General features: G+C 36.1%; 1 protein-coding gene across 3 annotated transcripts in view; it reads right to left on the bottom strand.

The window, feature by feature from the left end:
- The window catches only part of EFCAB3 (EF-hand calcium binding domain 3), a 208,997-nt gene that overhangs the window by 172,696 nt on the left and 19,304 nt on the right, over positions 1 to 16,997 (bottom strand). For all 3 annotated transcript variants that reach the window (XM_032320145.1, XM_032320147.1, XM_032320146.1), the window contains 6 exons: positions 16,626 to 16,730; positions 12,871 to 12,924; positions 12,206 to 12,310; positions 8,137 to 8,190; positions 7,224 to 7,328; positions 778 to 831 (listed from right to left, as the gene is read on the bottom strand). In XM_032320145.1, the coding sequence (XP_032176036.1) occupies positions 778 to 831; positions 7,224 to 7,328; positions 8,137 to 8,190; positions 12,206 to 12,310; positions 12,871 to 12,924; positions 16,626 to 16,730 (477 nt within the window). The remainder of the gene's footprint in view (positions 1 to 777; positions 832 to 7,223; positions 7,329 to 8,136; positions 8,191 to 12,205; positions 12,311 to 12,870; positions 12,925 to 16,625; positions 16,731 to 16,997) is intronic.

The following is a 16,997-nucleotide window of genomic DNA, read 5'->3' as shown; positions in this document are numbered from 1 at the left end:
GAGAGAGCAAGAGCACAAGTTGGGTGAAGGAGCAGAGGGAGAGGGAGAAGCAGACACCCTTCTGAGCAGGGAGACTGATGTGAGGCTAGATCCCAGGACCTGACCTGATCCCATGACCTAACCATCCCATGACCTGAGCTGAAGGGAGAGGCTTAACCAACTGAGCCACCCAGGTGCCCCTGACCAGAGGATTCTTGAAAACAGTACTGCCAGACCTTCCTCAGACTGCATGGCAGTCTTGGATGCTTTCACCCAAACATTTCTTCCTCTTTCCTTCACTTGGTGTCATATTTGCACTGCACTCTGACAACCTCCCAGTGTTTTCACCTCCCCTCCTTATTTTCTCTTAGGCATTTCCCATAATAATGTCCTTCACATGTAATCCTACTTCTTGGAAGGCTTGAACTAACATACTCAAAATGACAATGATAAGAAATAGGTATTACATATCTCTTTTGTTAATTAGCAAACTGCAGACAGTGTATCTTAATTCTATTGACATAAGGAAATATTATTTCTTCTTTAAGTGATTACCACAGTCTTTTCCAAAGATCATTTCACCTTTTATTGTAGATTTGGGATGTCTTAAAATAAGGAAAATGAAGTGTTTTAGTGGAAAATAACATCAGAAAATACTCTGACTTCTGGGCTACTGGATATGAAAACATTAAACAAATAGGAGGTAAAAATAATAGAATTAGCATAGCAATTAAGGCATGAAGAAAAACAGTTCCTATAAAAATTAGGCTTCTATGTTTATATTAGCTTCTCACTCACCTGTAATAGCTTTCACTCCATCCATTACTTCACTCAGATCAGCTTTTCCATCAGCTTTGAAAGGGGAAAATTGAGACATGTAATCAATGTCATGAGCTCCAAAAACATAAAAAACGGACATATATTGATGGAAAATGACAGGTAAGTTCCACTTATATCATAATTTTACCACACTTTCATTAAATCTCTGAATTTCAGGGATCTATGTATTTTCAAAAAGATGTCTTGGATATTGGAGTTTGCAGAAAGAAGAAGGTACCTTTTCCAGTGTTTCTGGATCATTGGTATTGGTCAGCTAATAGGGAACCATGAGGGCCACAGCTCATATAGGAACCACTACTGGGTGGAACTAGGGTGTTAAATGATTGTATCTCGGAGTATGCAGTACATGAGCAAGTTAAAATATGAGACTTTAACTAAAGGAAAGGGGAATGCGTAGAAAGAGCCTTCCACATGGAAGAGAGTCTGAGAAATGTAGAAACAAAACAAAACAAAACAAAACAAAACCTGCCAAAAACCTAGGCACAATATATACATTGTATACATAAGCAAGGTATGGAGAACTAGAGTCAGTTCAGCATGAAGAATAAAGTATGATTTTTTAAAATTTTTTAAAAAATATTTTATTTTTTAAATTTCTTTTCAGCGTTTCAGAATTCATTATTTATGCACCATACCCAGTGCTCCATGCAGTAGGTGCCCTCCATAAAGTATGGATTTGGAAGAGGAAAGCTGATATAAGAGAGTCAGGTTGGGCTGAGATTATTGAGGGATTTGTAAGCTATTTTAAGAAGCTTAGCCTTCATCTACTAGGCTATATAGAATCATTGAAGGGAAGTTCAGGAATGATGTGGACTGATTTGTATTTTCTTCTAACTTTCTTTAAATTATAATTACTTTTATCATTACAAAATTACATTTGCATTGAAATATAGAGTGATGTCATCAAGACGGTGACATAGGTTGTTCCCAACTTCAGTCCCCCGCATAAAAAGACCATCTTGCAAGTATCCATAGACAAGTCACCATTATGAAAATCCCAGAATATAGGGTATGAGAATAAGGGTGAAGTACCTTCCTGAACTATAGAGACTGAGAAGGACTGCCTTAGAAGGGTAAGGGAATTGGCTACACTCGAACTGTACTACCCCTCTCTCAGGCTGGTATAGTGCTGCACTGAGAGGGGCTCCCAGAGCTACATTTTCTCTGTTGGGAAAAAGAGAGCCCAAGGTGGACATCTAACTCCTCCAGAATTGTGGGTTGCTTCCTGGAAGACCCAGTTGGGTCTTGTCCCATAGATAATGTGGGAAGAATCTGTGGGACTTGACCAATGCAGATCAGATTGAAATGGGGAAAGGGAGAATGGCTTATAGAAACCAGAATTTGGATCTTGGCAGACTGTATCTCCTAGCAGCAGTACCTGAGTAGCTATCCTAGACAGTGGCTTTGCCCATCTGCAGAGCCAAGCTGCTTGCTTGGGGACTCTGCCTGATTTGGGTCCCCAGCCAATAAGCCACCCTGGTCTTGGGGCCTGTTCTGCCACCCCACCCAGGTAAAAAGGCAAATTCATGGCTTCTGCCTATTGCTGAGTATAGCCTTCTGTCCCACATGACCAGGAAATCTATTGAGAGCATTCCAGAGGCTGTGTAGGTCACCCTACAGTTCCTCTTGCAGCAGTGCCTGAGTGAAGAGCCCAGCCATTGGCTCTGCCCATCTGTAGACAAACCCACATCTAACATCATACTCAGTAGTGAAAGGTTGAAAGCCTTTTCTCTAAAATCAGGAATAAGACAAAGGTGCTCATGTCCACTATTTCTATTCAACACAGTACTCTAAGTCTTAGCCAGAAAAATTAGGCAAGAAAAAGAAATAAAAGGCATCAGAACCAGAAAGGAAGAGTAAAATTGTCTCTATTTGCAGATCACATGATTTTAGATACATAAAATCCTAAAGACTAGAAAACAAAACAAAACAAAACAAAAAAAACAACCAAACCCAACAAATCTTGTTAGATTTAATCAATGAATTCAGTAAAGATGCAGGATGCAAAATCGACATATAAAAATCAGTGGTGTTTCTCTACACTAGTAATGAATTATCAGAAAAAAAAATTTCTGAATTATCAGAAAAAGAAATAAAGAAAACAATCTCATTTACAATAGCATCACAAACAATTAAGGGCTTAGGAATAAATTTGGAAGAGACACCCACTAAATGGAAAGATATCCTGTGTTCAAAGACTGGAAAAATTAATAATGCTAAAATGTCCATACTAAGTCAAAGCTGCCTACAAATTCAATGCAATTCTCATCAGGAGTCCAATGGCATTTTTGACAGATATATAAAACATAATCCTAAAATTCATTTGGAACCACAAAAGCCAAACCAATCCTCAGAAGAAGAAAAAAGCTGGAGTATCACACTTCTTTATTTCAAACTGTATTATAAATCTATAGTAATCAAAAGAGTATGGTACTGACGTAAAACACACATGCTTTAGACCAATGAAAGAAAATTAATGGCTTAGATATAAACTCATACATACATGGCCAACTAATATCTGGCAAGGGAGCTAAGAATACTCAGTGGAGAAAAGGAAGTGTCTTCATTAAACGGTTCTTGGAAAATTGGGTATTCACATGTTAAAGAATGAGATTAGACTCCTGTCTTAGACCATTTACAAAAATTAACTCAAAATGAACTAAAGACTTAAATGTAAGACCTGATAATGATAAAACTCCCAAGGGAAATTGAGAAAAAGCTCCTTGATGCTGGTCTTGGCAATGATTTTTTGGATGTGACACCAAAGCACAAGCAACAACATAAAAAATAAACAAGTGGGACTACATCAGACTGAAAAGCTTCTCTGCACAGCAAAAGAAACAATCAACAAAGTAAAAAGGTAACCTATAGAATGGAAGAAAATATTTATGAACCATGTATCTGGTAAGAGGTTAATATCCATATAGTTAATATCCATAATATCTATATAGGAAACTGATATACATCAACAACATAGAAATAAAATAATACAATTTAAAAATGGGTGAAAGACTGGGAAAGTTATTTTCCCAAAGAAGATATTCAAATAGCCAACAAGTCTATGAGAAAGTGGCTCATCCTCACTAATCATCAGGGAGATGCAAATCAAAACCACAGCAAGATATCATCTCACACCTGTGAGAATGGCTAGTATCAAAAAGACAAGAGATAATAAGTTACTGGCAAGGACATGGGGAAAAGGGAATCCTTGTGTACTGTTGGTGAAAGTGAAAATTGGTACAGCCAGGCGCCTGGATGGCTCAGTGGGTTAAGCCTCTGCCCTTAGCTCAGGTCATGATCTCAGGGTCCTGGGGTAAAGCCCTGCATCAGGGTCTCTGCTCAGCAGGAAGCCTGCTTCCCCCCATCTCTCTGCCTGCCTCTCTGCCTACTTGCGATCTCTCTGTTATATAAATTAAAGAAAAAGAAAAGAAAATTGGTACAGCCAATGTGAAATATATGAAGGTTCCTCAAAAAATTAAAACAGAACTATCATGTGATCCAGCAATTACAGTTCTGTGTATACATCCAAAGTTAACAAAATCACTATCTTGAAGAGATATCTGTACCCCCACATCCACTGTAGCATAATTTACAACAGCAAAGACATGGAAACAACTTAGGCATCTATCAGTGGATGAATGGATAAAGAAAATATTGTGTTTATATACAATGAAATATTATTTAGTTATAAATAAGAAGAAAATCTACCATTTGCAATAATATGGATAGACCTTGAGGGCTAAGTGAAATAAAACAGACAGAGAAAGGCAAATACTGTATGATCTCCTTTATATGTTTAATCTTAAAAAACCCCACAAACTCATGATTTTTTTTTCTTTTCCTACTTCTGGATAACTGTGTTATTTAAGAAAGTCTCCCTCAACTTAATGTTACAAAATAGTCCCCCAATTTTTCCCAATAATTAATTTATTTATATTTTATATTTAGAGCTTCAATTCACATAGGAAGTATTTTTGTTTATATTGTAATGTAAGGCGGTTTCTAATTTTTTTCTTTTAGACAGATAGCCAATACTATTTTTTTAATTTATTTTTTATTTATTTTCAGCATAGCAGTATTCATTATTTTTGCACCATACCCAGTGCTCCATGCAATCCGTGCCCTCCATAATACCCACCACCTGGTACCCCAACCTCCCATCTCCCGCCACTTCAAAACCCTCAGATTGTTTTTCAGAGTCCATGGTCTCTCATGGTTCACCTCCCCTTCCAATTTCCCCCAATTCCCTTCTCCTCTCTATCTCCCCATGTCCTCCATGCTATTTGTTATGCTCCACAAATAAGTGAAACCATATGATAATTGACTCTCTCTGCTTGACTTATTTCACTCAGCATAATCTCTTCTAGTCCCGTCCATGTTGCTACAAAAGTTGGGTATTCGTCCTTTCTGATGGAGGCATAATACTCCATAGTGTAAATGGACCACATCTTCCTTATCCATTCGTCCGTTGAAGGGCATTTTGGTGCTTTCCACAGTTTGGCGACTGTGGCCATTGCTATTTTATTTTATTTTAATTTTTTAAAGATTTTCCTTATTTATTTGATGGACAGAAATCACAAGTAGGCAGAGAGGCAGGCAGAGAGAGAGGAAGAAGCAGACTCCCTGCTGAGCAGAGAGCCCGATGTGGGGCTCGATCCCAGGACCCTGAGATCATGACCTGAGCCGAAGGCATAGACCTTAACCCACTGAGCCACCCAGGTGCCCCAGCTAATACTATTTTAAAATCATTCTTTAATATGAATCAAGATAGCCATTATACTGGGCTCTATTTTTTAAACTATTTTGTTACATCTATTTATTTATTACTTGCCAATGAAATTTTTTTTTTGATTACATAGTAGTTTTATAGTAAGTGCTAATATATGACAAGGCAAATCTCCATTCTAGTTTTCTTTTTTCATAATTTTCTTGGCTATAGTTGGGAATTTCTTCTTTCATTTGTTCTTTTAAATCATTTCTAAGTTCTTATGATAACACCCCACTGGGATTCTGAAAATTTTATATTAAATTAAATATTTTATAGTAAATATTTCTGAGAGGAAAGTGTTAAAGCAGATGGTCTATAATCCATTAACTTCCCTTACTGAGGGGGATGCCTTTGGAGGAAATAAAAGAAGGCAAGTGACTTTAATATCTTTAATATCTTTGTCAAATGATCCTCTAGATAAACAGACTAATGATATTTGCTATAGGAAGAGACTTTATGTTAGAAATGCCTTTAATAGTAGGTCTCCATGCTATTTGTTATGATCCACAAATAAGTGAAACCATATGATAATTGACTCTCATGGACTCTGAAAAACAATCTAAGGGGTTTGAAGGGGCGGGGGGTGGGAAGATAGGGTACCAGGTGGTGGGTATTACAGAGGGCATGGATTGCATGGAGCACTGGGTGTGGTGAAAAAATAATGATACTGTTATGCTGAAAATAAATAAATTAATTAAAAAAAACCAGTAGGTCTCTAGCTGAGAATTACCTACAGTAAATAGAGCCCATGACTTATGAGGCATGGCTCACTGGAAATGTAATACAGTCTATAGAGCTCTCTGAAGAGGCTTCATAATTTAAATCCTTCTGTTGTGTAAGGCGACCTTGTGGTCTTCGTACAGAGACTTCATCTATTCTGGGTCAGAATGGTATGTCCAACATGGGAAGGAAGAAAACTATAGAGCTGTCTTTGACATCTTGGACCTGTTTTGATTTTTTGATGCTTTTATCCTTCACATTATTTAGCAAAGCTTGATACTTGATAAGATCTCTGTTTCATGTGAGTCTGATTTAACATATCTGATCCTGTATGTTAGTGCTTCAAGGACATTAATTTTTTGTTTTATGTTCCATTTAAGATTTTATAGTTTTCTTCATATGAATCATATTTCTTCTTTTTTATGTTCAGTTTGCCTATTTCTTACAAAATTCATTCCTAGATATTCTATGGTTTGATATTTTCCCCATTTCTATTTCTACTTGTTTATTGTGAGCTTAGGGAAAGCAATTAAGTTTTTGCACATTTATCTCATGTTGAGCCAACCTGAACAAAAATGTCTTATTGAAGACTCAATAGTTTTAATAGATTTCCTTTAGGTTGTGTGCTTCTTGGGTTTCCTAGACACATGATCATGTCATCTGAAACTAAAGATAATATTGTGTCTTTCCTGATACTATTTAATATTACTTTCTCACTGAAGTAGCTAGAACTTTTAAAACAATGTTGTGTGGCAGTAACATCAGTAGGCATCTGTGCCTTGTTCCTCATTTTAGGGTTCCCCAGGATTTTGAGCATTTATTATACCACTAACTAAATCTAGTGTTAGAGATTATCATCTACAAGACAGAAAAAAGTCCCTTTTAGGGACTGACAATAGTTATCTGTTATCCATACCATCAGCAGGTAGATTTTTTCTCAGCTGTGCAAGTTCTTTTTCCGTGAGCTTGATACCCATTTTTTCCAGAAGAGGTATCAGGTTGTTGATACCAACTTTTCCTCCTTAAGAAAGGCAGAAAAGGAACAGGAGAGTAACTAAATGATCTAAAACGTGAAAAATACATTCATGCCTTTGAATGTTTTTAATGAGTATGTATAGATATTTATAATAAAAGAGACAACAAAAAATATGATTTGTTTCTTTGGATTGTTACTGACATTCCTGATAAGACTATAATTTTCATTTGACTTTTCCAAGAGGACAAAGAAAGTAAGTAGGAAAAATGGAAATGGAATACATTTCTTTTTCTTTCTTTCTTTCTTTCTTTTTTTTTTTTTTAGGTATACTGTTCCTTATTTTATTTTTTTTTTCATTTCTTTTCAGCGTAACAGTATTCATTGTTTTTGCATACATTTCTTTAAAACCTATATTGTTGACAAATCTACATAGAAAAGGAGTTCTTAACAAGATTATCAGACTTAATGGCAACTGGCACCTACTCGTTCGTTATTTCTAATAGTCCTAACACACAGTAAGAAGTATTTATTTAATGCTCAGACTCCAAGATTGGCTGTTGTTTGTTGCTGGACAACTTTCCTAATGTGGGAAAGTGAAGCTAATCCTTTACTTCAATTTTGCTGCACATATCCAGATACCAGTTATTTATTTTGGAACAAAATCAGGAAAATTTCAAGTATGTTATTTCCTATGAAGATAAAAATACAGACGCTATTTCTCTGTCAAGTGAAAATATATGGAAAGAAGCAAAAGTAAGGCCTAAAAATATAAAGAGAGACACAGGACTCAAAATCTTTAGCAAAGCCTAAAGATTTCAGACAAAAACAACAATACCTTAGAATTCTTACTCACTTTTTAAAGACTTCATGGCCTCTAATATCCTATTTTGATACACCTTTCCATCATCTGTTTTAAAAAAAAATGGAGCTGGTTTATGATACAGGGAAATTTATAAGGGAATACATAAGAATACAATTTATTTCTTATATTCAAAAAGAATAACAATTTGTCCAAGAATTTTATTGTTTTACCTTGAAGTAGCACTAAAGGAATGTGAAATCTTTAAATGTACAAATGTACACTTTGTCTCATAAGACTATTTTTAGCAGAATTCTATCATGCTGAAATACACATGGTTGTAAAAAAAAGTGTCTCAGGTATTTCACACCCATTTACACACACACATGTTGATGTTCCTTGTCCAGTGTCCATTCTTACATTAGGTTGTCTTTTTACTTACCATAAAGGTCTTTAAGAAGCTCTTCATTATGTCTTTGTCATACCTGATGCAAATGCTTTTTTAAAAATTGTGGTATGTTCTTTTTTTTGATGCAGAGGTTTTAAATCTTGTGAATTTATTATTTCTGGGTATTTGATGGTAATATTTCTGCAAGTGATTCAGGAAAAAAGTGTGCATGCACATGTGTGTGTGTGTGTTGGGGAGAAAGGGAGGGTGTGAATAAATGATAAAACAAATGGGTAAACTGAACAAATTGGTCAATCTGGATAAAGGGAGTTCTTTGTACTATTCTTAAGACTTTTCTGTAAGTTTGAAATTATGTCAAAATAGAAATAAAAAGTTAAAATAATAGGAACCAAAAACCCCAACTATCTAAAAATACTAAAATCATTTTAAAGCAACATTTGGGTCATTGCTTACCTTATCATGGCAGGTTTTTACTGGAGAGTTCAGAGTCTCAAGCCAAAATCTATATGACACTGACAGAGCTTTATTAATTTTTAATTGTAGCTTTTTATTTTAATATGGTTTGAGACTTACAGAAAATGGCCAAAATAGTACAAAAAAGTTTTACTCTTCACCCAGATTTTTCAAGTGTTAACATTTTACCATTTTGTTTTGTCATCCTTTCTGTATGTGAATGTTCCTTTTTTTCTGAATGTTTGTGAGTTGCAGACACAATGCCCTTAATCCCTGAATCCTTTAGTGTGTATTTTCTTTAAAAAAAGTATGCAACTGATGTCTCACTAAATTCTACCTCTGAAACTAATAATATAGTATATGTTGATTTAATTGAATTTAAATGGCAGGGATGTCCATTATCACCACTGCTATTCAACATAGTACTAGAGGTCCTAGCCTCAGCAATCAGACAACAAAAGGAAATTAAAGGCATCCAAATCGCAAAGAAGAAGTCATCACTCTTCGCAGATGATATGATACTATATGTGGAAAACCCAAAAGACTCCACTCCAAAACTGCTAGAACTCATACAGGAATTCAGTAAAGTGTCAGGATATAAAATCAATGCACAGAAATCAGTTGCATTTCTCTACACCAACAGCAAGACAGAAGAAAGAGAAATTAAAGAGTCAATCCCATTTTCAATTGCACCCAAAACCATAAGATACCTAGGAATAAACCTAACCAAAGAGGCACAGAATCTATACTCAGAAAACTATAAAGTACTCATGAAAGAAACTGAGGAAGACACAAAGAAATGGAAAAATGTTCCATGCTCCTGGATTGGAGGAATAAATATTGTGAAAATGTCTATGCTACCTAAAGCAATCTACACATTTAATGCAATTCCTATCAAAGTACCATCCATCTTTTTCAAAGAAATGGAACAAATAATTCTAAAATTTATATGGAACCAGAAAAGACCTCGAATAGCCAAAGGGATATTGAAAAAGAAAGCCAACGTTGGTGGCATCACAATTCCGGACTTCAAGCTCTATTACAAAGCTGTCATCATCAAGACAGCATGGTACTGGCACAAAAACAGACACATAGATCAATGGAACAGAATAGAGAGCCCAGAAATAGACCCTCAACTCTACAGTCAACTAATCTTCGACAAAGCAGGAAAGAATGTCCAATGGAAAAAAGACAGCCTCTTCAATAAATGGTGCTGGGAAAATTGGACAGCCACATGCAGAAAAATGAAATTGGACCATTTCCTTACACCACACACAAAAATAGACTCAAAATGGATGAAGGACCTCAATGTGCGAAAGGAATCCATCAAAATCCTTGAGGAGAACACAGGCAGCAACCTCTTCGACCTCAGCCGCAGCAACATCTTCCTAGGAACAATGCCAAAGGTAAGGGAAGCAAGGGCAAAAATGAACTATTGGGATTTCATCAAGATCAAAAGCTTTTGCACAGCAAAGGAAACAGTTAACAAAATCAAAAGACAACTGACAGAATGGGAGGAGATATTTGCAAACGACATATCAGATAAAGGACTAGTGTCCAGAATCTATAAAGAACTTAGCAAACTCAACACCCAAAGAACAAATAATCCAATCAAGAAATGGGCAGAGGACATGAACAGGCATTTCTGCAAAGAAGACATCCAGATGGCCAACAGACACATGAAAAAGTGCTCCATATCACTCGGCATCAGGGAAATACAAATCAAAACCACAATGAGATATCACCTCACACCAGTCAGAATGTCTAAAATCAACAAGTCAGGAAATGACAGGTGCTGGCGAGGATGCGGAGAAAGGGGCACCCTCCTACACTGTTGGTGGGAATGTAAGCTGGTGCAGCCACTCTGGAAAACAGCATGGAGGTTCCTCAAAATGTTGAAAATAGAACTGCCCTATGACCCAGCAATTGTACTACTGGGTATTTACCCTAAAGATACAAACGTAGTGATCCAAAGGGGCACGTGCACCCGAATGTTTATAGCAGCAATGTCCACAATAGCCAAACTATGGAAAGAACCTAGATGTCCATCAACAGATGAATGGATCAAGAAGATGTGGTATATATACACAATGGAATACTATGCAGCCATCAAAAGAAATGAAATCTTGCCATTTGCGACAACGTGGATGGAACTAGAGCGTATCATGCTTAGCGAAATAAGTCAAGCAGAGAAAGACAACTATCATATGATCTCCCTGATATGAGGAAGTGGTGATGCAACATGGGGGCTTAAGTGGGTAGGAGAAGAATAAATGAAACAAGATGGGATTGGGAGGGCGACAAACCATAAGTGACTCTTAATCTCACAAAACAAACTGAGGGTTGCTGGGGGGAGGGGGTTTGGGAGAAGGGGGTGGGATTATGGACATTGGGGAGGGTATGCGCTTTGGTGAGTGCTGTGAAGTGTGTAAACCTGGTGATTCACAGACCTGTACCCCTGGGGATAAAAATATATGTTTATAAAAAATAAAAAATTAAAAAAAAAAAAAAAAAAAAGAAAAACTCTCTCCAGTGTTACAGGCTGTGTTTCTTAAAGTTCACTCTGTGATCCAACTACTTCAGATTCATAGAGAAATGTTTAATAAATATTCAGATTTTGGGGCCTTAAAAAATAATTGAATTTAAATAAAAATTTAAATATATATATACATACATATATACACACACATATATACACTTCTCACACAACCACCATATAATTATCCAAATTAAATGATTAAAATTGGTGCAGTACACCAATGCAGTACCTAACTAATGCACAAAATTTACTCAATTTCACCAATTGCTCCACTGATGTCATCTATAACAATTAAGCATTAAGTTGTCATGGCTCTTTATTTTTTTCTAAGACTTTATTTATTTGAGAGAGCAAAAACACAAGCAGTAGGGAGGGACAGAGGGTGAGGGAGAAGCAGACTCCCCACTGAGCAGGGAGCCCAAGGCAGGAATCATGACCTGAGCCAAAGACTGATGCTTAACTGACTGAGCCACCAGACGCCCCCCTTGATATCCTTTAATGGGGGACAATTCATCAATCTTTGTATTTTATGATTTTCACATTTTTGGAGAGTACAAAACATTCACTTTGTAAACAACCTGGCTGACAGGTTTTTAAAAATAACCCGAAGTTTCTATTTTCCAGTAGTCTTTAGGCATGAAATTCTAAAGCTTTAGGCTTTTGCTCTCAGGCTTGTACAGAGTCTAGTTGTTAAGGTTCTGGCTGCATTTTTTCAGGCTTACCACTAACAGGCAGTGCTTTCACCAGCTTTGTATATTCAGGATCAGTGAGTTGAATCCCCATATTTTTCAGTACGTTTTCCAAGTTATCCAAATCAACCTTTTCACCTTCAAAAAGTTAGAGATAGGTGTACATATTATTGATGATCTCAAGTTTTCGGTTGAATAACAAAAGCACAACACAGTCCTCATTCTTTACATAGTATTGAAATCTTAGTTGATCTTTCAGTACTAATAGGTAAGGGGATCTTTTTAACTTTGGGGAAAAATAAATTCATTTCTATTACTGTTCAAGTTAATTCACATAGGTGGCTAATGTAAGAAAGTGTTATGTGATTTTATTAATAATGTAATTGTTGACACTGTTCACTCAATCCTTTGAAAATTCACAGTGCCATTTCCTGTGCCTGCTTAGAGTTTCACGCAGGGAAACATTTTATTAGGAAGTAAAATTCTATAGGATGCAGGATCTTACTAAGAGTTAGTCTTATAGGTATTTTTTTGTATTGTTTTACTTTTACTTCCTTTTGCCAAACTTAAATTTATATAATCTAAGAAAAAAAACTTTCTATTGGATCTAGTGATAGGATACTAGAAAAACACCACAGAAAAACAGAAACTATTATAAAGCTGTGGGGCCCCCAGTTTATTACTAAAGTATCACTAACCTGTGAAAGATTTCACTGCATCCATAACCTGTTCCATAGCAACTTTCCCATCAACTGAAAGACAACATACAAATTATACTCATATGTAACACTAGAGATGAGAAATTAAGCCAAAAGAATTTAGTAATTATTACCTGCTCTACAATCTTATTCTATTTTCCCCCTTCATTAGTGTGAAGAGAAAGGTTTTACACTTCACAAACACAGTTAATGTGACTTTAACTTTTTTCCTTTAAGATATTAAAACTTTTATTCATAAAAGAATGATATATAAAGGAAATCCCTTCTATCTTAGTTGCTTTTTAGCATTTAGATCTTAGAAAATTATTATTTACCAATGCTATTGTGGAAAAAATGAAAAATTTAATATCTACAATATTTCAATGTTTTCAGTTTAGAAAATTTCCATTCATGTAAAGCCAGCCCACACTCACTACTTACTCATTATTACAATTAAACTGAAAAGACTTCATCAACCCTTTAAATTATATGTGCAAGTCAGAAATGATTTAAGACATACTAGAGGTTAACTATAGCCTTCAGATATATAATAGATATTCAATGGTTTGTTGCATTAGCTTTTTTTTTTTTTAAGATTTATTTATGTATTTGAGAGAGAGCACGCAAGTGAGTAAGCACGTGGGGGGGGAGGGGCAAAGGGAGAGGGAGAGAGAGAATCTCAAGCAGACTCCCCACTGATCACGGAGCCTGAGCTGGGCTCGATTTCATAACCCTGAGATCATGATTTGAGCCAAAACCAAGAGTTTTATGCTTAACCGACTGAGCCACCAGCTGCCCCTATATCAGTTTTTAAACGGACAAGAAAGTGGAAACATTACTTAGAATTAGCTCACTAAGTCAGAATTTCAACTGTATTGTGTTTCTAGAAAGAGAAAAGTGGCAAAAACACTTTTGCACCTTTATTTTGCACTATTGTTTGACTAACAGCAGAAGACAAAATTAGTGAAATGTGAACTACATTATTGAGAAAATACAATTAATAAGGGCAATACAAAAATCCACCATGATCTCACACGGGCATTTTGAGCCGAAAGAAGGTCTTCAAGGCAAAAGTTGATTGGCTCACATCTAGAATCATGTTTCTCTATATGTTAGTGTAAATTCAAGCCACAAACAAAATAAGGAAACAAAACACACATGTTGCACTAGTGGATCAAAAATAATGGAAAATCAAAAGTAATTTAACAAAATGTCTTCTAGAAAGAGCTTATCTCTGACAAATGGAACGTAGAAATGGCAAAGATGCCACTGAACACCATCAGAATAAGGCGAGAAAAAACTGACTTGCCCAATGGGAGTAGCTAGGTAGGAAATGTTCTAGGGGAGATATTTCTTGGCCTTATTGGAATCTTCTAAGGTTAACATATTCTAGTTCTTGCCCTTCTGTAAAGGAATTGCTTTGTGAACAGTCACACTTCAACTTTATTTAACATTTCTTAAAAACCAGGGCTTGTTTCTTTTTTTAAAAAATTACATTCAATTAGCCAACATACAGTATTATCATTTGTTTTTGATGTAGTTGTCAATGACTCATTAGTTGCATATAACATCCATGGGAATCCCTAAAGCCTTCAAGTAGGGAGAACATGTTAAACACGCTGGCCCAAATTACGGATAACTTTGCTCTGTGACAAGTGTCTATAAGGGAACAAAAAAGGTGATATAATATCTCTTTCTCTGTATTGTAAATAGCTGGGGGAACATGGTCTCTGCAAATTTAAAGCAATCTTGGGTGAAATTTTAACATTATTATACTCATTAGGGCTTTCTGTGTTTCTCCCTTATTTATTTCCATTTGACCCTTTTATTTATTTATTTTAATTTTAATTTTTTTAATAGTATTTTTTTTCTTTTTTATATTAATTTATTTATTTTCAGCATAACAGCATTCATTATTTTTTCACCACACCCAGTGCTCCATGCAATCCATGCCCTCTATAATACCCACCACCTGGTACCCCAATCTCCCACCCCCCCGCCACTTCAAACCCCTCAGATTGTTTTTCAGAGTCCAATGTCTCTCATGATTCACCTCCCCTTCCAATTTCCCCCAACTCCCTTCTCCTCTCTAACAACCCTTGTCCTCCATGATATTTGTTATGCTCCACAAATAAGTAAAACCATATGATAGTTGAGTCTCTCTGTTTGACTTATTTCACTCAGCATGATCTCTTCCATTTGACCCTTTTAAATTCTCTTACATTCCAGTCACAGGTCCTGGCCTCTGCACCCTCTTTCCACATTTTTTTTTCTCCTTCCTTGCCTCCCTCCTGGCCCTTCCCCAATCCTGGTGACATTCTCAGCAATGTGTAGACTTCACAGTATAAGAAATCACTAACATAGGTTGATGTAAATGTCAAGAGAAATGTTTGTTCTTACTTTAGTATTGGGTCCTACTCAAAGTTTTTCTAAATGACTCATATCAAGTAAACATTTTGCAAAGGTTTGCAAATATAATCCCATAAGCTTTTAGAGGAACTTAATAACAATCATCATGATTATAATAATAACAGATGATAATAATAATAAGCAACTTCATTGAACTATTATGTGCCAGGCACTGGTCTGATTTAATCCCTATAAAAAACTCTTATTAAGTAGGTGGTATTAATATAACCCTTTCATAGACGAAGAAACTAAGGCATAGAAACAGTAAGAGGACACAAATTTTAAGCAGACGGTTCAGAATTCAAACCTAGTCTGTCTGGCTAAAGAGTCTGTGTCTTTAACCAATGTACTGATGTGTCTCTGAATGATCATTCACCATCGGAGGCTCACCATCAACATCAGAGGAGCTGCCTCACCTAAGATTAAGAACAGCCTACATCCAATGACTGGTTGGTGCAGGCACAAAGGCCCAACCCCTGTGGGATCAGCAGAGGCTTCTGTAGCAACCATACTGCCCAATCCTGCTTCCCTTACTCTCTTATAGGTATTGTCCTAAGAGTATTCCCCAAGAAACCTCTTGCATATAAATCTCTGTTACAGGTCTGTTTCCTGGGATCAAACAAATGGCAGATTACAAAGAAAATATGCCAACTAAAATTACATACACCTCATTCATCAATTCTGAAATATGAATAGGGAGGTTAGGAAAAGTCTCACTGTTTCCATCTTTCAACTGGGATTTCAAGCTCCTGAACATTACATAGACTCATGGAGACTTGCTCAGAGATGTGGGAATCCACAGTGCCAGGAATAGGAGAAACATGACATACTTCCTAGAGTCACCACAATGGTTTTCCTCTGCAGTAGCTGCCATCTGTGGTGGAGGAGCAGTCATGTTCATTACTCCTTGTTCCTTTTAACTCTCTATTTTGAATAGCTACAGAAAATATGACCATCACTATTTAAGAGAATTCCTATCGGCACTTTAATAATTTTCAATGATTATAGTTTCTTCCTTCTATTCCTCATTATATCCTACTTCCATCCCTCCTCATCTTCCTCTTACTTTATCTCTTTTACTGTTTCCTCTTTTCTGATTTATTCTTTTTCTCTGCCCTGCCAGTAGTCCTGGGAATTTCCCTGAGCCCAGCTCCACAGTGCAAAAAGCTGTCATGAAGTTGATGAGACTGATGGGAGAAAAGATTCTTACATTAAGCCTATTTTTTCTTGTAATTTTCCCAAAAGGGCTCTTTGATTCCAAATAATCATACTCTGGGGTTTTTGTAAAAAAAAAAATGCACATTTTCCTGTGCTCTTGTGGAGCACAGTAATGTTTACATGTTTACCATTTTCTGGGAGATTCTGTGTCAGATCTTTAAGTTCCTCTTCTGTGAGGCTCATGCCCATATTTCCCAGAACTGTGTCCAGCTTGTTGACATCAACCATTCCTCCTTGGGAAAGAGACATGTATATAGACAAAATTTAAGGAATCCAAAAAGTGACAAAACTATTAATTCTTATGTATTATGATTAACCCATTAGCATAAGGGAGTAAGACCCAAGGGTCAGTAAGTCTGATAAAATGATAACAAAAACCAATAACAGGCATAATAATTAAAACCTCTTCAAATAAATCTGGTTCCAAGGACTAAGCTACATAGCACAAAGTTTTAAAGGGGAAAGTTAATTAATTTGAAGGTTACAGTAGATCCCCCCTC

This window comes from Mustela erminea, chromosome 18 (genome assembly GCF_009829155.1).
Source record: "Mustela erminea isolate mMusErm1 chromosome 18, mMusErm1.Pri, whole genome shotgun sequence".
Lineage (NCBI taxonomy): Eukaryota > Metazoa > Chordata > Mammalia > Carnivora > Mustelidae > Mustela > Mustela erminea.
This window is presented reverse-complemented; position numbering and strand designations above follow the sequence as displayed.